Here is a 27,159-nt window from a genome sequence, read left to right as displayed (position 1 = left end):
CCTAGGATGTAGGCCATCAGGTCCAGGGGACTTGTCCCATTAGTTTGCCTAGTACTTTTTCTCATTGTTTTAAGTTTCTCCCTCCCTATAGCCCCTTGATTATCAATTATTATTGGGATGCTTCTGGTGTCTTCTACCGTGAAGAACGATACAAAATATTTGTTCAAAGTCTCTACCGTTTCCCATTATTAATTCCCCAGTCTCATCCTCTAAGGGACCAATGTTTATTTTAGCTACTCTATTCCTTTTTATATACCTGTAGAAGCTCTTACTGTCTGTTTTGAAATTTTTTGCTAGTTTACTTTCATAATTTATCTTCTCCCTCTTTTAGTCATCCTTTCTGCTGGTTTCTAAAAATTTCCCAATCCTCTGGCCTACCACTAATCTTCGCAACATTGTATGCCTTTTCTTTCAATTTGATACCATCCTTAACTTCCTTAATTAGCCACGGATGGTGCATCCTTCTCGTAGAGTCTTTCTTTCTCACTGGAATAAACCTTTGCTGAGAATTATGAAATATCTCATTAAATGTCTGCCACTACTTATCTACCGTCTTACCCTTTAATCTATTTTCCCAATCTACTTTAGCCAACTCTGTCTTCATAACTTTGTAATTACCTTTATTTAAGTTTAGGACACTAGTCTTAGACCCAAGTTTCTTACCCTCAAACTGAATTTGAAATTCTGTCATGCTATGATCACTCTTCCCTAGAGGATCCTTTACTATGAGATCATTAATTAATCCTGTCTCATTACGCATTACCAGATCTAAAATAGCCTTCTCCCTGGTTGGTTCCACAACGTATTGTTCTAAGAAACCATCCCGAATACATTCTATGAACTCGTCCTCAAGGCTACCCTTGCCAATTTGATTTGTCCAATCTATATGAAGATTAAAATCGCCCATGATTATCGCAGTACCTTTCTTACGAGCCCCTATTATTTCTTGATTTATACTCTGTCCTACAGTGTAGCTACTGTTAGGGGGCCTATAGACTACTCACACCAGTGACTTCTTTCCCTTACTATTTCTTCTCTCCACCCAAACTGATTGTACATCTTGATCTTCTGAGCCAATATCATTTCTCATCACTGCACTGATCTCATCCTTTATTACAGAGCTACCCCACCTCCTTTTCCTTTCTGCCTATCCTTCTGAAATGTCTCATTCCCCTGAATATTCAGTTCCCAGCCTTGGTCACCTTGCAACCACGTCTCTGTAATGGCTATCAGATCATACCCATTTATTTCTATTTGTGCCGTCAACTCATTTATCTTGTTACGAATGCTGCGTGCATTCAGATAAAGAGCCTTTAATTTTGTCTTTTTACCATTTTTCCCTACTCTGACTCTATTTGCTGGTGCACGCTTATGTTCGTACGCTCTATCTCCTCCTGTCACACTCTGGTTATCATTACCCCTATCGCTACCCTGCACTATTGCCTTCTCCTTTCTCTTTGACTTTCTAAATTCCCCTTCACCTGAACCCTCCCCCCCCCCCCCCCCCCCCCCCACTATTTAGTTTAAAGCCCTATCTACCGCCCTAGTTATTCGATTCGCCAGGACACTGGTCCCAGCATAGTTCAAGTGAAGTATGTCCCAACGGAACAGCTCCCTCTTTCCCCAGTACTGGTGCCAGTGCCCCATGAATCGAAACTCATTTCTCCCACACCAATCTTTGAGCCACGCATTCATCTCTCTGATCTTATTGACCCTATGGCAATTTGCTCATAGCTTAGGTAGTAATCCAGAGATTATTACCTTTGTGGTTCTGCTTTTTAATTTGGCCCCTAGCTGCTCATACTCCCTCAGCAGAACCTCTTTCTTAGTCCTACCTATGTCATTAGTACCTACATGGACCACGACAACTGGATCTTTCCCCTCCCACTCCAAGTTCCTCTCCAGCCCCAAGGAGATGTCCTTAACCCTGGCACCGTATCACAGCGACTTTGCTTCTTAAATCTAAACACAGCAAAAGTTAATTACGTTTATAGTGCAATAAACTATAAATTGCTGAATCACTCAATTACTGCATGGGTCAGTTTACACCTTTCTTTGCTGAAAATCACGAGAGCTGGTGTCTACATCTTGCACAGCGCAGAATGCCCTAGTGACGAGAGTATGTACAGAAAGGGAGCGGTTCAGTGGGATTATGCAGAATGTCCTCAATAAAGTATAGGATGCATTGGGCTTTCTCTATTGGGCGCAGAGATCAGCACACTCTCCACATCAGACTGCCAACCACTTAGAAACTGTCATCAACTGCAAAGAGCAAAAGCATTCGGTCCATCAACACTGCCGGCCATTTGTCACAAGCCCCCAAGTGAGACTAGCAGCCCGCTGACTCTGCAACTCATCAGCTATTAGACCTCTGTTTAATCTTTCCCACATGGCTAAAGCAGCCTGCTTGCAGATGACAAGCTGTTACACAATGATCTTCAATTCTTGCAACAGGCACTAAATCTCTACAACCAACATTCATCTCTCTATCTCTGTTTATCTCTATCTCTTTCTCTATTTCTCCCCTCCCTCTTAAGTTTATCAATTCACAGAGTGGGGTGACCCGACTGTTAATAAGTACTCTACTTTCAGTAATCTGAGTATATTGGATTAAGTATAGCCTCGTGTTACACAACGCAATCGCTTCAGAATAGTGGATATTAAATTCAGGCAGAACGCTACACTTAATTCATGTTTTGAAATTACATAGAAATATGAAGAACAAACTATTTGGCAAAGCATTGAATGAAATTTTTTTAATGAATACAATCAGAAAAGTCTGTAATGGGTTTGTAAGAAACACTTCTGAAGAAACAAAATAGCCCTTAATGGCTTTTAGAAAACAAATTTCCAGTTAAACTGCAGGTGAATTTGGTAGTTTTGGCATCCTGTGCCACTGGTGTTTTGTAATCTCTCAAACATCTCTGAGGTCATGAAAGGCACTATATAAATGCAAGTCAGTCTTTCTTTCAAATCGTCAGATTTTGTTTCTGGTTTTGTTTTTAACCTATCGGAACCATTCACCATTGAATTCTCCATCACTGCCTTTCCCAGGCTGAATCAAGGGAAGAATCATGCTTTTGCTAAAGACTGGAGATGGCTCATATATGGTTCCCTAGTAGATGAACAATATTGCACAGGTTTGCTACATACCACAGTATGACTGTATCCAAAGGCAAGTGAAATGATAAATACAATTCACACCTTGCCATCAGCTCACAGCAAACATGCATGGAACCATTAACAACATAAATGAGCAAACCAGTCATTTCTGGGACCTAAAGACCCTCTTCAACTTCCTAATCAGCAGCTGTCACCTGAACTCTAAAGCTGAAACCAGCAAAATGCATTAATATTTTTTAGATCTATTCTAGTTTACATCTATGCTACTCTCCATGTCCCAATCCATCTCTCTGACGATGCCTGCAGCTGTCCTCCTCGGAGCCACTACCGATGTTCCGCTTTGATGAACCTTTATAAAACGCTGGAGTATTGTGTCCAATTCTGGGCACCACACTTTAGGAAGGATGTGAAGGCTTTAGAGAGGGTGCAGAAAAGATTTACAAGAATGGTTCCAGGGATGAGGGACTTCAGTTATGTGGATAGACTGGAGAGGCTGGGGTTGTTCTCCTTGGAGCAGAGAAGATTGAGAGGAGCTTTGATAGAGGTGTTCAAAATCATGAGGGGTCCAGACAGAGTAGATAGAGAGAAACTGTTCCCATTGGCAGAAGGGTCGAGAACCAGAGGACACAGATTTAAGGTGATTGGCAGAAGATCCAAAGGCAACATGAGGAAAAACGTTTTTACGCAGTGAGTGGAATGCACTGCCTGAAAGGGTGTTGGAGGCAGATTCAATCATGGCTTTCAAAAGGGAATTAGATAAGTACCTGAAGGAAAAAAAATGTGTAGGGCTACGGAGAAATGGCGGGGGAGTGGGACTAGCTGAAGTGCTCTTAGAGAACCGGCATGGGCTCGACCAGCCGAATGGCCTCCTTCTGTGCTGTTACGAGTCTACGTTCCACTTGTGTCCTCCTCTCCTGTGCAGTGACACTGACACTCCAGAAGAATTTAGTCAGGCTCCCTAACATTGAAAGAATCCACTTCAGCTCTGATGTGTGGAAAGTTCTCTTGCAATCCCAGGAGTGCTCCGATGCTGTGCTTCCCACATCTTCCAACAGAACTGTTGAGAGAAGAGACCAAAGTGAAGTCTCTGAGTGAAATTAAGTGTGGGCCAGAAATATGGACCTTGGCTCTCCACTTCACCAGCCTTCCATTAAAGTGAATTGTGGACGGGGGTAATAGGCGCACACACACACACACACGCACGCACGCACACACACACCTCAAACTATCCACAAGATTGATAACATACTTCTTAATCTGAATTTACATTCAGTTCAACGAGAGAGAAAATCAGAGGAATAGGACACTGGGAATGAGAATTGGAAGGAGCCATTGGCCTGGGAAAAGGAGGTCTGAGGAGAGGGGAATCGAGACAGCTCCCCATTGCAGAAAGAAAAGTAACATAACCAGAACAAAATCCATAAAGAATTTACAGAAATTTATGGAAACTGTAACACACTTGTGGGGAAAACACTGAGAAAGAGGAGAATGAATAATCAGGTAGATAATTAAAGTCAAGCTACAGTAGTATATGATGTAAGGATTCCCAAGCCACAACCACCACTATCTCCAACATGAAATTATAGGCTATAATGTTACATGTAATGGAGAGTCTAGAACTAGGGAGCATAGCTTCAGGACAAGGGGTCGGCTATTTACGACTGAGATGAGGAGAAATTTCTTCACTCAAGTCCCATTCACTCATTGAATCATTGGAATTCTCTACCCCAGAGGGCTGTGAATGCTGAGTCATTGAGTATATTCAAGGCTGAGATCGATAGATTTTTGGACTCCAAGGGAATCAAGGGATATGGGGATAGGGCGGGAAAGTGGAGTTGAAGTCGAAGATCAGCCATGATCTCATTGAATGGCGGAGCAGGCTCGAAGGACCGTGTGGCCGACTCCTGCTCCTATTTCTTATGTTCCTTCCCACCAATGAAGAATCTTGCATGCAGCCGGAAGTAGCTGAAGACAACACTGCTGTCCTCTAGGATTTACATGAGAGGAGCCCAGTGACGCTCACTTGATAGCCTGCCCTCCTTGACTGGAGAAAACATCAGGAATGTACTCGCCTTCGCATGCCAGTAAGATCAGGAGGAACTGCGGTGGGGGGGGTGGTGGTGGAAAATTACAGGCATAAACTATGGTATGGCTGGTACACCAATCTGCTGTGCTGCTAATTCATTTAACTACATTCAGTCAGAACGAATTGGTTATAAAATGCTCAGACCAGATTGAGGTAACCCTTGATCTACCGCTGAACCCTGCGGTGTACAAGATCTGGTTACTCAATACTGCTGATTGAATCTAAGGAATTTCAGAAGGCGTGGGAATAAATTGCTGACAATTCTGGTGCAGAACACTAACAGACCATTAAGCGCATTGTTTCAGGGCACTTAACGGCCTCTGTGTTCTTGCTATATTGGTGTTCTGCCAGGGCCCTTCTCTTGAGGACTCCTTCCTATCTGTGATATAATTCAAGCTGTTTCTAGCTCCTTCACTAATGGAGGAACCATACGAGGAGCTTTCTCAATAACACCACACAGAGAAGGCCTACTGTAGTCACAATGACAATATCCTGAAACTTCAGACCATGAATAGTGTTCAAAAGTTGCAGATGTTGTATTGTGATGCAAAAATTCTAAAGCTGCTTTGTTGACTGGTGGGACCGGAGTAATGGTCATTGGCAGCAGGTGGAATAGAGGAACTGAGACTGTTACTTGCCTCACTGATCTCCCTGCCTAAGGTGGTGCTTCTACCAATGAGAACTGGGCATGCCTTCGACTCATCCCTACAATTACCATGGGTATCACCAAGGAGCAAAACCACACTTTAACTCTAGCGGGTGGTATGTAGCATATTCAGTGTAAAATGTACCTGAAGTGTAAGAACTTTTAGCCGCGGTGCCCCAAGCCTCCTGAGAAATTGAGGGTCGTTCCAGTCTTTATTACATTTGTTAATTTCTAACCTTGAGGGTCTGAATTATAGAATCCTAGAATAGTCGTCTTCTCCTTCTTAGGCAGTCCCTCGGAACTGAGGATGACTTGCTTCCACATTAAAAATGAGTTCTCAGGTGACTGAGTCCAATGCGGGACCTACAGACTCTGTCACAGGTGGGGCAGACAGTGGTTGAAGGGGCGGGTGGGTGGGGTGCTTGGGTTGACGTGCGCTCCTTGCGCTGCCTGCGCTTGGCTTCCGCTTGCTCGAGGTGTTCAGCGCCTTCCCGGATGCGTCCGAGAAGCATCCTAGAATAGCACAGCACAGCACAAAAGGAGGCCATTCGGCCCATCAAGTCTGCACCGGCTCTTTCGAAGAGCAATCCAGTCGGTCCCCCCCCCCCCCTTCGTCAGAAACCTTCAAAGGGTCCCAGACCTGAAACGTTAACTTTGTTTCTCTCTCCACGGTGCTGCCTGACCTGCCGAGTGTTTCCAGCATTTTCTGTTGTTTCAGATTTCCAGCATCTGCAGTATTTTGCTATTGACCTTAAATCTGTGTCCTCTCATTATCGACCCTTCAGCCATTGGAAACAGTTTCTCTTTATTTACTCTGTCTAAACCCTTCAAGATTTTAAACAGTAGTACGATAGCAAAATACTGCGGATGCTGGAAATCCGAAATAACAACAGAAAATGCTGGAAAAACTCAGCAGGCCAGGCAACAGCCGCGGAGAGAGAAATAGAGTCAACGTTTCAGGTCGAAACCCTTCGTCAGGACTGAAAAAGCACAGGAAATGAAACAGATTAAAAGGCCAGTTTGGGGGCTGGGAAATGGGGATCAGAGAACAAAAGAGAAGTGAAGAGACATTAAGAGGTATTCAAAACCAGACGAGATGGTGATAGGACTAGTGGAGACAAAGGATGGCTCTAGATTAGGTGTGAAATGCGCTGGCAGAATGGGAGACGGCTGCCATGTGGGAGAGAGAAAAAAGGGGGAAGGGCCAAAACAAAGGTGTGGATAAAAAATATATGTAAAAAGATTTTAAACACCTCTATCAAGTCTCCTCTTAACCTCCTCTGCTCTATTTTTGTCCATTTTCTCTTTCCCATGTACCACTTGCAGTAAAGAGGATGGAAAAGGGATATGCTCTAAGGTCTCTTGTAAAAGGTTCTGGTGAAGTCTTACGCCTGAAATGTTCATCCTTTCAGATGCTGCCTGACCTGCTGTGTTTAGAATGAGATGACATTGATACAAGATTAAAAGTAAGAGATTTAGGGCAAGGAGCAGGAGAAATATTTTTTACACGGAGGGTTATGAGGCTGTAGATGAACTACTGAGGTTAGTGCTTGAAGTAGAGACCATGTCAACATTTCAGAATAGGTTGAATGGATGTTTGAATGAAAGGGGGGTAAAGGTGCATAGAAAAAGGATGGGCATATAGGATTAATACCTAGCTGGACTCGTTGGGTAGAATGGCCTGTTTCTGTGTTGTAATTCTATGTGTATTTCCTATGTTTGCAATTTTTCTTTTTTTTTAAAAGCCTATAAAATCTTTGGCTTTATAAATAGATGCATAGGGCAGGATTTTCATTGGGCCGTGGAGGCGGGATTGGAGGCGTGTGGGGGGTTAAATCCCGAAATCAGGGGTCCCGCACCCAAACCCGCCTCCATGCCAGTTTCAAAGGAGGCGGGTACCCGCCCCGCACTGGGACCCGCCTACCCAAGGCGGGAGGGATTAGTGCCAATTAACTGTTTGTTAACAGGCAGTTTTTAGCCTAATCCCTATTTTTAAGGTTGAAGTGTGGGATTCCCGACGGCTCCAAACCACGCCAAGTTAGAGGAGGCGGGCCGTCGGGTTGAAGGACTTGGAGGGGTCGAGATGTCGGTGTTCAGGTGAGTGAGTGCAAAGGTAATTGTGTTTGGTGTGTCCAAAATGATTAAATAAGTTTTACATACCTTTTCTTACCTTTTCAGCCTTACTTCCTTTCGGCCTTGGGAGTCCCTCATCTCACCGGCACAGAAAGCAGAATGGTTGCGAACTGTCAAAAGTGACAGCCTTCAGCTTTCTGTGTAGGAGAGATTTCTAACCGAGTCTGTGGAGAAGGACTCGTGTTAGAAGTAAGACTGTCAGTGTTTGACAGCTTCAAACAGCTGTGAAACGCTGATATTTCATCTGTCAAAAGCTCTTGACAGATGAAATTTCAGTCTGTGACGTCACCTGTTGCCAGGTGGCCCTTAATTGGCCTGCTGAGCCCACTGGGCGGGCTCAACAAGGTCAATCAAGTTAAGATCGCGTGGATTGGCTGCATCTCAATGGAGGCGGGACAAATCCCTGAAAGTTGTAGTCCCGCCTCCAACCTGACTCCTGAATGAAAATCCTGCCCATAGAGTACAAAAGCAAAGAAGTTATGCTAAAAACAACTTGAATTTATACATCACCTTTAATGTAGTAAAGCGTCCCAAGGCACTTCACAGGAGTGTAATCAGACAAAACAAATCTTTGTAAATCACCGATTAGGCCTCAGCTGGGGTATTGTGTCCAATTCTGGACACCACACTTTAGGAAGGATGTCAAGGCAGAGGAGATTTACCAGAATGGTGCCAGGGATGAGGGACTTCAGTTATGTGGAGAGATTAGAGAAGCTGGGATTGTTCTCCTTGGAGCAGAGAAGGTGGAGGGGATTTAATAGAGATGCTCAAAATAATGAGGGGTTTTGATAGATTAAATCAGTTGTTTCCACTGGTAGGATGGTCAGTAACCAGAGGGCACAGAGTTAAGATAATTGGCAAAATAACCAGAGGGGAGATTGAGAAAAAGAAAATTACGTAGCGAGTCTCTCGTTAAGTGAGAATATGATTGTGCTCTGGTTGATTGCCCTCCAGATCAAGTAGCCTGCTATCTTGGGTCAAACTTGAAGAATGGTCGCTTGGTACCAGAGAGCAGCTGATTCCCAATAAACTGTAGCCCAGCAGGAATTGTAACTTTCAGGGAAGGTGGAGAACCAAATGGGGAAAGGCGAGAAACTTTCTACAAAACTGCATTCTTTTCTGAAAACAGAATGATGGTTAAATTCCCAGTCAGCAAACTATGACTGACTAAGTAATCCTGAAGACAATTTGAGAATAAAAATGATGGTTAAGAAATGGCAAATACATGTGAACTTCAAGTTTACCCATAAAGTTTACAGAACCCACAAAGAATGTCTCGATACTGAGACATGTCTGATATTTTTTCTCTCACTCTCTTTTCAGCAGCCTATTTGTCTATGAAGAACAGTTTAACTTGCTCTCATGCCCCCTCAGAATCCAGTTTATATTGTTCCTTCTTAGCTTTGTGTATGCACATTTTAATAATGTTATCTTTGGGCTTTTCCAATGTTAGCTCTGTGCTTGTAGTTAAAAAAAAAATTTTTATTACTGTGCCCATGAAGGACATGATGCATAATGTTACTGTGTGTAATCTGACATCTAGGCAAAAATATTCCATCCAACAGGAATGAATTTGAAAGCCAGATGATTAATCTTGCAGTGAAACACTCAGTATTGTGGTTTCCACTCCAGAACAGTTATTTAATGTTGGCTGTGACCCAGTCTGAAATGCTGAAGGCAATGTCCTATTCAAAGAAATAAGTTTTGAAGTCAACCCAGCAGAACCATTTGGATATTTGCTCTTGCGTATAAGCTCTAATGGGGATCTAATGTTTTGGGGGGTATAGGGTTGAGTAAAATGGTCATAAGAAATAGGAGCAGGAGTCGGCCATTTGGCCCTTCGAGCCTGCTCCGCCATCCAATAAGATCAGGCTGATCTTCTACCTCATCTCCACCTTCCCGCACTATCCCCATATCCCTTGATTCCCTTAATATTCAAAAATCTATCGATCTCTGTCTTGAATATACTCAATGACTGAGCCTCCACAGCCCTCTGGGGTAGAGAATTCCAAAGATTTACCACCCTCTGAGTGAAGAAATTTCTCCTCATCTCAGTCCTAAATGGCCGACCCCTTATTCTGGTCCTTTGAATATTGACTGTCCTCAGCTGTCTTTTTTTTAACGTCTAAACGTTTGCTTAAAAACGCAGTCCAATACTGAATATTGTAAAGTGGGGCTGGAAATGTTGACGGGCAGAATGTGAATTTGTGTCATTGATTTCCCCCCATGGGGCTGTCACTGTGGAGCGAGTTGTAACGCGAGACTTGGTGCTTCCCAACAGGGTTGGAAGGAGAGTTGGAGGAACCTGGACAACTCTGGCTGCTGCCCAGGACAAGAGTGTCTGCTCCCTCATCTGCAGTCTGAGGAGAAGAACCTGGCTTAAAATGGGGAGAGGGAGTAGAAGTGGGGAAATATATTGAAGCATATGTTATTACCTGTAAGGGAGAGTGTTGCCAGGGCTGACATTGGACCCTATTCAGAAGACTTGAATTGTAAGCTAATGTAAAATTCCCCATTTGCCTGTCTCGTGATGCGGACCTAGCCTGTTCCACCATGCAGGTAATGGCAGCCTCACCACACTCAACAAACTGGCAGCCCTAGCCCTGAAATGGGAACAGTCCTGCAGAGAGAGTCCACAGATAGCTCATTAAACGAGGAGGTTAGAAGATAATCGCTGACTAACTACACAATCTGTTGTCTTCCTCCATACAGGGATGCTTCTGGCTTCACCGACTGGATGTATTCGACTGTGCGATGCTGGGGTGAGCGGGCGGAAGGCATCTACAAGATGGTCATTCGTGATCTAGGTAACCAGACTCCCCGTAGTACGCCAGGAGATGACATTACTGAATGCAGAATTGATGGGGATGTAGTTCAGATTACAGTTTGGGGCGCCCCAAGTGAAAGGGAGTGTTGTACAACTTCGCCGGGCTCTGAGGAAAGAGCAGGGGAGCGGGACTAATTGGAGAGCTCTTTCAAAGAGCCAGCACCGGCACGATGGGCCGAATGACGACCTCCTGTGCTGTAAGACTCTGTGCCAACACACACAAACTTATATTCCAGAGCTTGTTGGAAATATTTGGATGGCATCCTGTACGGAGTTCTCTTTGCTATTTCTTAATTTTCTCCCCTCCTTTCCTGGCGATAGTGGCCTAGAAATTCCGGAATCTTACTTCCTCCACCGGCAGTATGGCAGGACGGGACTTCCGCCAGCCTGTTTGCCCTCGTCCTGCCTCAGCCCACATTCTGGGGACAGGTAAATAACAGGGGCAGGCACCAACACCAACAGCGGTGCCACTGGGGTGCCCGCTCCTCGGAGCCAGCAGGGTTTTAGATCGGCACTTTCCCGCACAGTCAGGGAGGGATGAGGAACGCAGGCTGGTTCCTTTAAAGGGTAAGCTCCCTCATCCGGGATTCTTCGGCCACTCGCCTAACAGCAATCAATCTCTCTCGGATCGATTGCCATTGGGATATGGCATTGCAAGACCCACTTATGGGCCTACCACATGGAGTAGTTGAGGCGAATTGCATCGAAGAAATTAAAGGGAAGCTAGATAAGGGCATGCATGAGAAAGGAGTAGAAGGATCTCTTGATAGGGTGAGATGAAGTAAGGTGGGATAAGGCTCGCGTGGAGAATAAATACCAGCATAGACCTGTTGGGCCGAATGGCCTGTTTCACAGAATCACAGAATCTACAGTGCAGATAGAGGCCATTTCGGCCCATCGAGCCTGCAACGACACATATCCCACCCTATCCCTGTAACCACATGTATTTAATCCCCTAACACTAAGGGTCAATTTATCATAGCCAAATCAACCTAACCTGCACATCTTTGGACTGGGCTGTAACATTCCATGTAATTCTATGTACAGGAAACTTTCTGGTATCCGGCACAGACGGGACCGAGCTGGTGCCGGTCTATCAACAATGCCGGAGAATCGAGCGCTATAGTTAAAACATACGGAGCTTCTGAGCTCCGTATCTAGCAACAAACCCCGTTGCTTAGCAACAGCTTCAAAACAATCAGCACAGCTTGCAAGCGTCTCTGTAGCTTAGCAACAGCTTCAGTTAGACGCTTGCACAGCCAGAAATGAGTTTAAAAAAAGTAACTAAAAGTAAAAAAAAGTTATCTGAACCGACTCCTGAATTTTGCCAGTTAACCGACATTTCCAGTTATTTAGTGGCCGGTTAATCGAAAGCTTCCTGTGATATGAAAGCCTGCTTCATGCAGGTATACGTTCCACTGGAAGGAACCGGCTGGAATTCCAGGGGAGCCCAGCATCAAGCCAGCCCTGCTTCCAAAAGTGCTGTCACAAAGGAGGAGGTGGGTGGAAGCATTAGAGGTGGAAACCTGTCAGAATTTAAATTCCCCACCTCCCGTCAAGATTATGCCAATTCCAAGTTCAAAAATGGCATGAAATTTCTAGGCTAGTGGCTCATAATGGCGTACAGTTCCACAGCACTGGAAGCCCTACAGTATTACATCCCAAGTGACCATTCTCCACGTGTGAAGCTAGACAGTGAGTATCATTAGGCTAGTCGATCGCAGACATTGCAGTAGAACCTGATCATGTCCACACCCAGTGGCCGTAGCAGGCACTTACCAGCAGTGGTAACTGGGTGATGTTCAGGGATGGGAATCCTGGCCATCTTCTCCCTTCTTCCAGCCCTGGGGTCTGTGAGGCCAATGGAATGCCAACGCAACACAGATTGGGAATCAGGTTTGGGATCTTCCTGTTCTAGCACACCTGGCAGCGCATTGACCCAATAAGCCACCCAGGAGTGTTTATCTTGGCCTTCAGCTCAATAGGGCCTGTCTTATCAGTAACATTAGTCACGTCTGGGTTGATGAATGAAAAGTAAAGATGACGATCCATGGTTCTTTGGTTTGGTTTGGGTAATCACTATGCAAGCAAGCAGCCTCACTCACACGCCACAGCCCAGTGCATTGATACACCAATGTGCTGTATCACTATCGCCCTTTTTATAGATGATAGCCAGGTGCAAACTTAGAGAAGAACAGGGCTTCCTTTCTGCTGCCCCTGTTAACTTTCTTTGGACTGTTAACCATTTATCTGTTGTTCATTAGCTCTGTCTTACACTGTCCAACTTTTGTTTGAGCTCAGAAATCTCTCTTGTCTCGGCCTCTTTCCATCTGTCATTTCCACTGGGGAAGCTTGACACACTGGAATGGTCCTATAATTGGCCACTGCTCAGGGTTTTATTTTCTTTTTGTGTGTTATCTGGCACTGGCTCTATTTTCACGTCCTGCCCTGATCCTGAACTATGCCCTCTTGCATCACACTTCTCTCGAGTTCAGTTTTGACATTTTTTTTCTTACTCTTTTGCTGACTAGCTTTCATCTGCAAAAAGCAGGTCCCCAGCTCATTGGCAATGTGACACTTCATTAATTAACCCGTTTTCGTGTTCCCTTCTCCTTTGTGCTCACTTTTTTTCTCTCCCTCCCTCTCTGAGAGAATTTGCATTTACATGCTATCTTGACATGTCCCCACGACATCACAAAGCGCTTTTGATAGTAGTGAATGGCTGTTGAAGTGCAGCCACTGTTGCTACGCAGGCAGAAATGGCAGTGAATTTGCATACGACAGGATCCCACCAACGCCAAAAGAGATTAATGGCCAGTTACTATCTTTCTAGTAGTGGTAGAGGGAGAAATGTTGGACATTGGGAGAACTCCCTGTTCTTCTCGGGATATTTTACGACCACCTGAACTGGCAGATGGAGCCTCGGTTTGATGTGTCCTCTGAAAGACAGCACCTCTGACAAAGCAGCACTGAAATGTCAGCCTAGATTGGCTATCTAGAGGGGTGGGGTTTGCGACTCGGGCGAGAGTGATACCGACTGAGCTAAACTGACTCGACTCACTGCCGGCTGAATAGAAAACAAACGCAAGGATCAGCGACAAATGTGATTTATTTTTTTCATTCCATTTTCATCTAAATTACAAGCAATTCAGGTTAGCATTATTAGACTAAGTGTGCTCTTTATTTTGACAAGTGTTTTAATCTGAATAATTTGATTCTGAAAGCTTGAAGGAATTTATTCCCATTGACCTGGACATTTTAAGTTATTGTGCATTCCTCAGAAGCTGGATCTCATCCGTTATTGCAAATGCTTTCTAAAAATAAGCAATTAAAAGGGTTTGATTCTGTACCCTTATAAGTCAACAGAAAATCTCTAAGGGATATTTTTGCCTCCTTTTTTCCCCTACTTCGCGAAATCTCCCAGTGCCATTCCACCCTACTCATTAGCTTGGATGATCCGGTTCAGGCTGGCGGTGGAGGGATAGGAACAGGAGGAGGCCATTCAGCCCCTCGAGCCTGTTCCACCATTCGGTGAGATCACGGCTGATCTGTATCCTAACTCCATCCACCCACCTTGGCTCCATATCCTTTAATACCCTGGGCTGGCAAGAATCTGTCGATCTCAGATTTAGAATGATTAATTGAGCTAGCAAGGATTAGCAGCATCTGCGCTGTGCTCCCTTGGGGAAACAAACTGCTTGCTGCTTCACAATTCACGCTGACGGCACGTTGAGGTCGGGCACCCGCTACGTGTGATCACACGGGTTCAAACTTGTCTCACTCACCACTCGGAACGCTGCGTCTGAAGAATTCCTGCTTTTCCCCCCGCCCCCCCCCCCCCCCCCCCCCCAAAAAAAAAGACTCCCCAATTTTCTCCCTTCCTCTTGTGAAGCTTTTGGCTCCTGCTCTGCATACAGTTCTTTGGGTGGCGGTCCACCCTCAAGTACCTCGTCTAAATCTCCATTCCGCAAGTGTGAGCCTAGACAGTGAGTGTTGGCGGACTATTCTACTGTGATAGGCATTGACGTGAGAAAACTACTAGGCATTTGGTCTAAGCGTTAAACAAAGCTTTAATCAACTGTTTTACAACATGGAGATCTAGTTGTGTCCTTCACTAGTTCCTGTTAAAGAATGTCCTGTGCAAGCTGGGCCCATGCCCAAGTATTTATACTCTCCCTGGACAGCGCCACCAGCAGGCTGCCCAGTATTATTTCATAAGTCATTTGCACATGAATGACAAGATTCATGTCAGGCATCACGCCCAAACCTGTTCCGAGACTTCACTTGACATCGTAAGCAATGAAAACTTTCCAGCAGGACCATTGGATAGCAATCAGGAGCAAGAATCCTGGCCACATTCCCCCTGCACCTTCCTATCCCAACACCAACTTGCATTTATATAGCGCCTTTAACGTCGTAAAAGTCCCAAAGGCGCTGCACAGGAGAGTTATCAGATTAAAATTTGATCCTGTGTAAAATTTGACACCGAGCCACATAACTAGGACAGGTGACCCAAAGCAAAGTTTTAAGGAGCGTCTTAAAGGAGGAGAGGCAGAGAGGTTTAGGAAGGGAATACCGAGAGTTTAGAGTTTAGAGCCTAGACAGCCGAAGGCATGGCCGCCAATGGAGGGGCTACGGAAATCGGGGATGCAGAAGAGGCAATTGGAGGAACGCCGAGTTCTCGGAGGGTCGGGAGGGCACTGCGGCTAATTGTAGTGCCCCTGCCGCCACCTGGACTGAGATCAGTAAACTCACCGAAGACCATTGACCAAAACTGACTGAAGGCTTTCCCAGTTGATTAATAAAATCTTTAACCCTACAGCTACTGTTAATGTGATTCATACCTCAACGTGCAATAGCTGAAGTGTGTCTCTAGGTTCTGATTTGTTACTAAAATGTGCTGTTCGAGCAGAAGCAGTTGTGTTTTTTTTTCTCCTGACTGCTGATATTTATTTATATATATATACAGTTCTCAACATCTCTCTCTCTCTCTGCTCAGGCGAGAACCCTCAGCGGAAATGTGGCTCCCTCAAACAATGGCAGCTCACGCTATACGGCTCTTGCTGGTCTTTTGAAGATGTCAAGCATCGACAGAGGTAAACTCCTTTGCATATGTTCACATCATTTTAATTTTCTTCCCCAAGATCTTTGCATCGCTCGCTGTTCCCCAGCCAAGTTGGCGGAGGGAGGGAGGACAGCGTCGAGCTTGCTTGCTTTACCAGTTGTATTCTTGAGCCAGGCACCGGCAGTTGTGCAAAAAGAAAGCGGAGATGACGTTCTTCTTTAAGACCCTCCTTAAAACCCATATCTTTGACCATGCTTTTGGTCGCCAAAGACGTTGTCTTTCTCCTTCTCAAAGATACAACTGAGATCAGCAAGCCGTGTGGGTCACTGCCGGTAGAGTCCACATCCGACTATAATGAGATGAATTCAAGTGCGAACATGTGAAGTGTGAAAGAAAAGACAAATCAATGCTGATCCATCCAGTAGTCAGTGGATCCTTGTACACCTGATAATAGCTCTGTGGGAGTACTAGCAACTATGTTGGGGTACCTTCACCACATGTACTGCAGCAGTTCAAGAACAAGGCTCACCACCACCTCCCCAAGATCAATTAGGGATGGGCAATCAATGCTGGCCTCGACAGCGACCCTCACATCCTGTGAATGAATAAAAACAACCTTCCATCTTCCCATCTTCTAGGACTGCTACCTGAGGAAGATAAAAACAGTGCGTTCCCATCATGCTACCACTGGAAGCTCATTTCTTAGGCAAGCTCTGATACACCTCACTGTTCGGCCCAAAAGATTTAATAGTTGAGTAGATTGTTGTCTTTAACTGTGTGTTTCTTTGACTTTGCAAAGGGTTGTTGAAGAAGCTATGAGTGGACAATTCCTGAATGACAGTTTCTCGTTGCCCTGTCCCCCTGGATTAGAGATCTCCGATCAGGAATGGAATTACATGACACCAAATACACTAAAGGTAAAATTTATCACAGTACGGATTCCATTAAACATCTATAACTATTTAAATGGTATGGATGTACATCGTTCAACTGTTATTAAAGGGGTTTGCTGTCCTAATTACAAAATGCCCGATTTCAGGGGGTTACTCACTGAGAATCAGTTGTGAATGTTGTGCAGCTGGAGGAATCTTATCTCCTAATTTTTCTCCACATGGGCAGTGACATGTTGCTTCCTTCCTGCTTCTCCAGTTACTTTGGAGTCCGATTTCACATTAAAAATGGTCCCAGATGGGGGCACGTCAGCCAAAGTGCTGGGTTGTTGATGGTGACTCTGTTGCAGTAATGATCTTTGGACGGCGTTTTACAGCCAAGTATCACTTGAATCATGTGTTACACCCCAGACCAGTTTTTAAATGGAAGAACTGGCCACAACAACTAACCAGTCATTTCTGTTGATGGCGCCTCCATTGTTTAGAAGTTAAGCCGCTCCCTGTAATCGCAGGTTGCAGTTCCAGGTCATCACCCCACTTAAGACGTTGACCCTTGATCTTTCAGAGTGGTCCAGATTTGTCTGCCGTGGGCGCGGAGGTGAATTCAATGTCCAATCCACAAGTGACTGTCACGACCACAGCCCGTACATAGGACTTTCTATTTAAGCTCATTAACAGGGTACGCGTTGCAGTTGTAGGCGATGCTGACACAGTTAGCCAGTTACCAATGTGTTTGTGGAGCTTTATCATAGTTCCTGCAGAGTAACGTCAGTGGCACTGTGTGTAGTTTTGTAGAACAATCTCCAAGTGATTGAAGTTTTTACTGAGCACTGGCAGATATGGGATGACCTGGAGAAAGGGATAGAAGGAGTTACCAAGTTGGAGAGATAGGCGATGGAAGGAGAGGCAGAGACAGAGAGTGAGCTGACGTTTCATCAACAACACCGTGCATTTTTATAGCGCCTTTAATGTAGAAAACTGTTCCAAGGAACTTCTCAGAGGCATACTCATAATGGATGTCCAGCCCAAAGATATATTAGGAGGATGACTGGAAACACGGTCAAAGAGATGGGTTTTAAGAAGGGTCTTGAAGAAGGAGAGGTTTAGGGAAGGAATTCCAGAGTTTAGGGCCTCGGCGGCTGAAGACACAGCTGCCATTATTGAGGCAAGGGGAGGGGGTGGGGTAAACCAGGTCAGAGTCGAAGGAATGGAGAATTTGCGGAAGGTGGATGGGATTGTAGGGTTGGCAGAGGAGCTTTGAGCAGTACAGTTAAGCAATGGGATCAGTTTTGTGCTGATTCCCTAGACAGCAAGTTTCTGATCTCAGTCATGCCAATAACAGGAGGCAGTAAACCGAGCGAAGGACCATTTGTCAAGGACGTATCTCAGCTGCAGTGTCCTTACGTATCACATCATATTAGAATAGAACTTGGTCCTTGTGACTATGAGAAAAGTGTTAAAAATGAAACTATTAATTCTGAAAATCCTAAATAAAGACAGAAGATGCTGGAAACACATAGCTGGTCAGTCAGCATCTGAAAGAGAAAGTTACGTTAATGTTTCAGAGAGGACCATACATCAGAAACATGGACCTATCTCTTCCTTTTAGGTACCGGTTAACCTACTGTCCCTTTCCTGAATTGTCTGTTTATGATTTAGTGAGGAGAGGTTGGTCTCGGTGGACAGCAACCTGTCTTAGATTAACAGAGGTTGTTAACCAAAGAAGAAGTGAACCTTGTGTTCACCGCACCTGCCAGTGGTGCCTTTGAAAGGCTAACCTGCAAGGAATCACCAGGAATAAAACCTCGTCTAACACGGAAGAGTCGGTTCGAGTTTTTGGTAGGAGATCTACAAGCGCCCTCAGTGGCCCCGATCGCGGGAAGGGGCAAACGTGTCCAGGGTTCCTCCCCCTGATCGCAATCCAGTACATGCTGAAAGTGCAAATGTGGGGGCTTTGGGTGAAGGCGGGATCAGCCTTGCGTGGAATTATATGACCATCACAATAAGGAAACGAGCTGTTCAGCCCAACCAATTCGTGAAGGCCTTTAGCCTCCACATGAGCAGTGATCCTAATCCCATGTGCCCCACCTTGTTCCCAAAACCCTTCATCCTCTCTCCTTCAGCACCTCTCTAACCTCTCCTGTGACCTTTTCTTTTGCTTACCTAGTTGAGTAGCCTCCTGACACTCCCTGTCTGAGCTGATGCTCCTTCCCTAAACTCAGACATGAGGACTGGCCGCTTAGAGGAGATAGATATCAATGCTGTGGGACTGTACTTGTTCCTGGGACTAGGGACAGGGTCACTGGCAAGGCTTGGAAGCTAAGCAGAGCCAGGCCTGGTTAGTACCTGGAGGGGTGACCATCAGGGAAGACCAGGTGCAGAAGGTCACTGAAGGAGCCCCGAGGAGGGGCGGTTGGTGAGAAGGTCACGGAAGGAGCCCCGGGAGGGGCGGCTGGTGAGCAGGCCCAGGCGTTGGGCTGAAGATTGTCGGACAGGAGGAATGGTGGAAATGGAATGGCAGCGCACACAGACGCAGCGGCTTTGCTTCTCCCAGGACGGTGCTATTTACGTTTAATGTTAATGTTATTTGTACTTGACTCATGGGAGCTTGCAAGATCACATTTCGTTGTTCATGTACTTGTGCAATGACAATAAAAGTTGAATTATTATTATTAATTATTATTATTAGGAAAATACCAAATAAAAATGACCGACATAACAAACTAAGGGAAGAAGGAAAGTAAGAAATGATTAAATACAAAGTCTGTTTCTCTTCTCAGATGCTGCTGCTACTGGGCTGTTTTACCATCTTCTGGTCTATTTATTACACGCTGGAGGTTATTTTCTACTCCAGGAAAGAGTTTGAGTTCAGCTTACTGTGTAACACCTCTACCCGTGGACCTTATCAAACCTTGCGTGAAGTGGAAACTGATAAGCATGCATCTGAATTAATCCCACTGCAAAATGTGGACATACATGAGGCGGGGGATCGACAGACGTCGAACGGCGAGGAAGCCAATCTGGCTAAAATGGGAGACGAGAAGTATGAGATGCGAAATGTAACCATAACAGTAACTGAGGCTCGGCAAGCCGGCGATCAGTCGATGCCGAACCATCGAGTGGGGCACAGGAACAGCGAGAACTCTTCTTTGCTTTTCTCCTTCGACAATGAAATGACGTAATGGTCAATAAATTCATTGTGAACGTACTCGCGCAGAAGAAAATTAAACATTATAAAACCTTTAGTGAACTAGTAACTGGGCAATGGCAACCTGGACTGGACTACCCTGTATAAGAAGATTGGACCTGGGTAAGCAACCGCCACATCGACTCTGCCTGCTAGGCAATATTGTGTCCTGAAGGTCACAGCATGTTTGCACCCCTGGTGGTTCAGGGCTATTAGTTGCAGAATTGTAACTGGTCATCGGCAGATCTTTACTCTACAGACACTCTGTGTGCGTGCCTCTCTCTCTCTCTCTCTCTCTCTTCTCTCTCTCTCTCTCTCTCCCCTTTTCTCTCTCTCTCTCTCGGCAGCAACCTGGGTTACAGTCTACCTGCCCATCCATAAGGTCAATGGAGAATGTTTGCTATCCCGACCATACTGTAGCCTTTGCTGCTGCTATCAAGTTCTTTGCTTTTCTAGTCACTTGCCTTTTAAGATGAAGGTGCTTTAGAAGAGCTACAATTGGCTTCAACACTGCTTGGCTAGGGAGAGCGAAAGATCATCCAGACTTCGTGCTCTTGATTATCATCCAGTAACCAATGCTGGAAAGTACATTTGTGAGGACAGGACCAGACGCACCCACAGTCGAGGAGCTGGAGTCATATTAACTTCCACATCGTAGATTTTTTAAAGCCACACAGTGGGTGAAGTGTATGAATTTATAGCTTGAAAGCCCTTGTCCTGATGTTTCCTCGTATGTCCCCTGTAGATGTTGTGCCACAGTAGAACTTGGAACTCTTTTTGAAAAAGCCTATCTTTGTTCTAACAGTGTGATCAGCTATTGGAAAGTTTATATTAAAGGTACACACTTGTTATACATGCAATGTTCCACTGCCCGGGTTGGTAAATACATTATCTCATTTGGAACTGAACCATGCAGACACGAAGGTCCCAGATTCAGTCCCTGGTTTCACAGAAATCACAGAAACCCCACAGTGCAGATAGAGGCCATTTCGGCCCATCGAGCCTGCACCGACACATACCCCACCCGATCCCCGTAACCCCTACACCAACACATATCCCACCCTATCCCCGTAACCCCATGTATTTAATCCCCCTAACACTAAGGGTCAATTTATCATAGCCAATCAACCTAACCCACACATCTTTGGACTGTGGGAGGAAACCGGAGCACCCGGGGGAAACCCACGCAAACACGGGGAGAATGTGCAAACTCCACACAGACAGTCACCCGAGGCCGGATTCGAACCCGGGTCCCTGGCGCTGTGAGGCAACAGTGTTAACCACTATGCCACCGTGCTGAGTTTGCTGATCTCACTGGCAACAGGGGCGCTACAATTAGCCTCAGCACCCTCTCAGCTAATGAAGGGAAAATCTAGCTGGGTTCCAGCTCCTGATCCCTTGAATTCAGCCTCATGTAAGTGAAATGTGGCTCTTAAAGAAGTCCTCTTAAATTTTCTGCCTGTACTACTGTGTCAGCCGTGGCTCAGTGGATAGCACCCTGGCTTCTGCGTCAGAAGGTTGTGGGGTTCAAGCCCCACTCCAGGGACTTGAGCACAAAAATCTAACCTGACACTCCAGTGCAGCAACGATGGGGTGCTGCACTGTCGGAGGTGCCGTCTTTCGGATGAGACGCTAAACCGACGCTCTCTCAGGTGGACGTAAAAGAGCCCATGGCACTATTTCGAAGAAGAGCAGGGGAGTTTTCCTCTGATGTCCTGGCCAATATTTATCCTTCAATCAACATCACTAAAAAAAAAAACCCAGATGATCTGGTCATTATCACATTGCCGTTTGTGGGAGCTTGCTGTGCGCAAATTGCCACATTTCCGACATTACAACAGTGACTACACTCCAAAGGTACTTCATTGGCTGCAAAGCGCTTTGGGACCTCCTGTGGTCGTGAAAGTCTTTCTTTCTAAGATTGAACTTATTGAGACAGCACCATCATCACAGTACACTGATGCTGCTCCGATCCGCAGTAGTGTAGCAGCAATACAAAATGGGTACAAAGTGGCTTCTTTCATTGGTCAGGGTCACTAAGATAGCACAAGTTGCTCAGAGTGGTCATGTTGAGCAGATTCTAATGCAGTTGTTTTTGTTTTGTTTCCAAACAGAAAGATTAAACTGGCTGAGACACATATTCCAAATAATTAGACAGTGCGATAGTTTCTATCAAGAGTTTGGCTTACTTTATAAGAATGGCTGGGGCACATCCTTCCGTGTGTTCTCAATAAACCATCCCACGCTATAGAACTGTACGAGAGAAAGTTGTGAAAATTGATTGAAGTACCTCAAAGTGATGGTAAATCTGCAGTTCTCTCTGGTGAAGGGACATTTGAAGAGGCAACGGTTAATTTTTTCTCGTGTGTCTTTTTATAAATATATAATGGGTGGGTTGTCAGAGTCTTCCCCTGTTTCATGAATGGATTCTTCTGATTGGCAGTCAGCACTGATTTAGACTCTGGTGTAACACAGATGCATTTACAACAGTTCCTTCAGTGGAAAAACTGCATTGGGCTGTGGAAAATAAATTAATAAATCACAGTAAACTGTTTGCAGCTGTATATAAATGTACTGGGGAAAGGGGCGGGTATATTAAAGCAGCGTAAAGTTATTAGGAAACCTTTTTTGCTTCTATTGTGACGAGCATTCCATCTTCTCCTAAAATGGTGGCAATTCTCTCTTTAAAGGAGCATTATTGTTCAATGAAGAGTCCCTGGGGATTCCTGATCAGGTTTCATGAATCCCCGCCGCCCCCCCCAGTGATGTCAAAGAAAGAAAAGAAACATTTGTACAGCCTGTTACCATGTCATCGAAGTACGCCAAAGGGCTTTGCACAATGAATTACTTTTGGAGTGCAGGGACTGATCTAGAAAGTGCAGTAGCGAGATTAATTGGGTCAAGTAACCGTTCAAAAAAGGTTGGGGAAGTTTGAGTTTTGCATAGATCGCAATGTTTCCCACATTACAACAGCGACTACACTCCAAAAGTACTTCATTGGCTGTAAAGCGCTTTTGCGACGTCCAGTGGTCGTGAAAGGCGCTATATAAATGTAAGTCTTTCTTTAGCTTCTCCTTCCTTTCTGATCTGTACAACTTTGACTAGATCTGCCTGCCTGGCTGTGGAATTTGTAGGCTGAACAGGGAGGATGTTATTTTAATAATTTAGTTGATGCACTTAAATTCTTGGCTTATCTTATTTCCATACATTGTGGGATACGTTTTCTAACTTGAGGGAAGTTTTTAAGTTTTCTGATTCTTTTTTTCTTGCAAGCATGGTTGCGTTGATCTCCGTGGGCCTAATAGGCAGGGCCGAGCAGATTCAGTTCGCATCGTTTTAGCCTATCTGTGAAAACTGAATCTGTCAAATATTCCAAGATTACAATAACAGCTGATGCTGCTTGGAGACGCAGTCAGTGATGGTCATGTTACAGGATCCACACTTTTATTGCTGATTTACCTATCTTGAAAACTCTAATCATTGTTGTGTCAGTCAGGGTTGCTGGAGACTTTGAACTGCGAGAGATTATCCAAAAGAAATTGCAACATGCTGTAAACCTGTAGATCTGTCGAACTGCTGCCTGTTATTTTACAGAAGACAATATATCCAAGTTTGAGGTTTTTCGGGGTTTTGATGGAAACTTTCAATTACTTAAGTTTGTGCAATCAATCTTCTTGACCTGTGACATCAGTGAATGACAGTCATTCGTCATCTGGTGCAAGTTACTTGCCATGAGTTTATTTTCCTCTGGTAACGCACCGGTTAATGTTAGTGGGCAGCACCCTCGCCTCTGAATCAGAGGGTTGTGGGTTTAAGTCCCACTCCCAGAGACTTGAGCACAAAAACCTAGGCTGACACTCCAGTGTAGTACTGAGGGAGTGCTGCACTGTCGGAAGTGCCGTCTTTCAGATGAGATGTTAAACCGAGGCCCCGTCAGCTCTCTCAGGTAGACGTAAAAGATCCCCCGGCACTATTTCGAAGAAGAGCAGGGGAGTTCTCCCCGGTGTCCTGGGCCAATATTTATCCCCCAATCAACATCACTAAAACAGAATATCGGGTCATTATCACATTGCTGTTTGTGGGAGCTTGCTGTGCGCAAATTGGCTGCCGCGTTTCCTACATTACAACAGTGACTAAACTTCAAAAAGTACTTCATTGGCTGTAAAGCACTTTGGGATGTTTGGTGGTCTTGAAAGGCGCTATATAAATGCAAGCATTGATTCTGCTTTACTTGGTCCACCAGGTGCTTAAGCTATTTTGATTCGAGGCTAACTCTATATTAAAGCTACGGGGTAATAATTAGCTGGATACCTGTAGCACGTTAAACAATAATCGAATAGAATTGTATACATCAAGTGTCTGATCTTACAGCTGAGCCAATTGTGATACTCTGATTTACTGCTTTTCCTGGTATTTGTTTCTTTCGCAATGCTTGGAGTCGGGTTGCTAACTGTCCAGCACTCTCTTGTCCTGTCCAGGAATTACTGCTTGGAGTCCCTTCTGTGCTTCTGAATTTTTTTTTGCACAGATCAATATTTGTCCAGGGATCAAATTGCCAGTCCTATCTGATTACTGCTAGTCATTACCACGGTATGCTCACCATGGGTATGTCGACGGTTGAATGCATCTATAACGCTAATATGAAAGTGGGAGATCAACCCTGACCGCCCAGGAGTGGGAGGAGCATTTTGTCATCAACTTCCTGTGATCAGTGTACAACTGAACTGTACAACTTGCCGGTCAGCATTGCTTAGGATGGAGAAAGAGTGGCGCCGGCAGTGATGGGATGGGCCACCACACATGCCCTGGCCTTTCAGGAGATCCTGGGTAGGTCATAGTGGGGAGACAGGAACGTAGATTAGACATTATAGGCACTTGAATCACATCTCTCGGGTTGACGCTTAAGGAAGATGGCCTGAAGCCTGCCTTCGTAGATGCGTGTTTGGCCTTGCTGTTTTCAAACAAAGTCTATCTCAGCCTTCCCTCTTGCCTTGTGGCACAGTGTTTCCTCTTGTCAAACGTAGGGGTATCCAAGCTGCTCAAAAGTCCCCGGTTTCATTTAGCCACAGTGCCACTTAGAGTTTCATCAAAGCAGAGTGGAGGGTGAGGTTAAGCTAATTTCAGAGCTGGAACGATGAGAGCAAGCAATCTACATAATGTGCCCTAAGGTGGGTCAGAAGCTTTTGTGGGACTGTAGGCCATTTTCTTGAGGTTGAGCTGAAATTTTTCATACAATTTGCCCTAGTTATTTTTCACCCGTCTTCATGTAGCTGCTAATCCTCATTGTGGGAGAGAGGTGGTGGAGAGAAGGTAACTGGATCATCTTTGACCTCTGGTGTTCTAGCAGGGGGTGAGATACATTTATGCGTGTTATTTGTTTGATGTGAAGTATGGCAGCCTCATGGAGTAACAATAAACTTCACCGCCTATGCTACAAGCTAGAGTGCAGGCCCTTCCATGTTCAAACAATTTTAGACATTGAACAGTGCTGTTGTATCGCCTGGCCTAGAGTGCTTAATACTGTCCAATGACTTAAAAACCCCAAATCATAAATACACTGAAATTGTAATGAACGGCCGAGGCACAACTTAAGCTAAGCATTAATTCCTTTTTGACTTGATACCATTTATGGCCAATGTGTTGGTACTGTTTTATCAAACATTGAACAATATTTGCTGTGGGTCATTGAACTAGCAGCATGTAAGCTGCATATATATATATATATCACTTAATATGGTATGCAGACATAAGTCAACAGTTTGATATTTTTGGTAGTACACACACCAAGATTCTCAGTGATGTAAATGTATTTATTGACCAATCTACAAAGGTTAATTTTCAAAGCGTTATGCAACGTACTCCTCTGAGGTGTTGTCTCCGTGCTGAAAGTACTAAACACTAATGTACTCGAGGAAAGTGACAACTGTACTGAAGAAGAGGCACTATATATTTTTCTTCTTTTACGTTGTCATTCCTTCAAACTACTTTCCAGAATGATACTGAACTTCAAACGTCTCTTGGCTGTGGGGGGTCAGGGGCCGAGGCAATGAAGTCCATTGTATTTCCTTTGGTCGTCACCAATGGTACTCCCACTTTCAGCCGAGAAAGGCCGTCTAACAAGACTGTCAGCTCTCGCACGAAGGCTGCCCAAGTGCCCCCGAGTGAGAGCCAGCAAAATTCATCACAACTGTGGCCTGCAGACTGAAGTGGCAGACAGCAAGCCTTACTGCTGCTCCATCCGCTACCATTCGATCTGTGGCCAGGTTTTTAAAACAAAAAGCGTCAGGTTAACATTGAATTTTTCTCGGGAGAGGGCAAGAGGGAGAAACACCAGTAACATTAATAAGTTGAATCCTATGCTAGTTTTCGTTTTTAGTTTTCAATAAAAGCTTTGGTAGATCAATGAAAAAGAGGTACCAACTCTAAAATTTGGCTCCACTTTATATATATTTTAAAATATTTTGACATGATTCACTTGTGTATATACAGATGTCTCTATGAATGATTACGTCTTTGCTTGTGCTACTTGGGGGTGCGGCAAGATATTCCGATGTAAAAGAAATTATTTTGCTGTGAGCCCTTTCATGCTTTTTTTTTGGAAAATGGAGTTTCAGAAAGAAGCAATGTTTTATCCCTTTGGCTCTAATGTTGCCACCAGATTGTATGGTACTAGACATGATACTGTGACAGAAACTAAAGGCAATAAAGTTTATTGAAGCAAAACAGGCACAGTCTCTGTGATCTTTATGCAGTGCTAAAAGTGTCAGATTAAAATTTAAATGTAAAGTATGTATTTTGAAAACAATTCAAGTATGTGGTTTTCTGTTTTTCAGAGTCCTAAACCACCTTGTCACTAGTTTTGCTCACAGACTCTAACAGTGATTTGAGCCAATGTATCTGATGTAGATCTGTATCTTGAGCCCATTTATATTACATCATTGCCTTCAGAGGCAGGACTTAATGTTAATGAAGTGCCATACTTCATTAGTAGCCTTGGGCTGATAGGTGGCAAGTAACATTTGCACCATGCAAGTGCCAGGCAATGGCCATCTCCAACAAGAGAGAGTCTAACCACCTCCCCTTGGCATTCAAGGGCATTACCATTGCTAAATCCCCCTCATCAACATCCTGAGGGTTACTATTGACAAGAAGCACAACTAGAATAGCCACGTAAATGCAGTGGCTACCAGAGCAGGTCAGAT

The 27,159-nt window shown here is 44.7% G+C and overlaps 1 protein-coding gene across 1 annotated transcript in view; it reads left to right on the top strand.

The window, feature by feature from the left end:
- The window catches only part of LOC147100311 (proprotein convertase subtilisin/kexin type 7-like), a 262,793-nt gene extending 236,111 nt beyond the window's left edge, over nt 1-26,682 (top strand). Inside the window, exons 13-16 of the mRNA XM_085967871.1 lie at nt 10,701-10,795; nt 15,815-15,911; nt 16,680-16,797; nt 19,551-26,682. Of these exons, the coding sequence (XP_085823997.1) occupies nt 10,701-10,795; nt 15,815-15,911; nt 16,680-16,797; nt 19,551-19,952 (712 nt within the window). The 3' untranslated portion in view covers nt 19,953-26,682. The remainder of the gene's footprint in view (nt 1-10,700; nt 10,796-15,814; nt 15,912-16,679; nt 16,798-19,550) is intronic.
- The last annotated feature ends 477 nt before the right edge of the window (nt 26,683-27,159 follow it).

Source organism: Somniosus microcephalus, chromosome 26, assembly GCF_052327205.1.
Source record: "Somniosus microcephalus isolate GS21.2 chromosome 26, FLI_Smic_1.0, whole genome shotgun sequence".
NCBI lineage: Eukaryota > Metazoa > Chordata > Chondrichthyes > Squaliformes > Somniosidae > Somniosus > Somniosus microcephalus.
The sequence above is the reverse complement of the archived record's forward strand: the minus strand, read 5'-3'. Positions and strand labels throughout refer to the sequence as shown.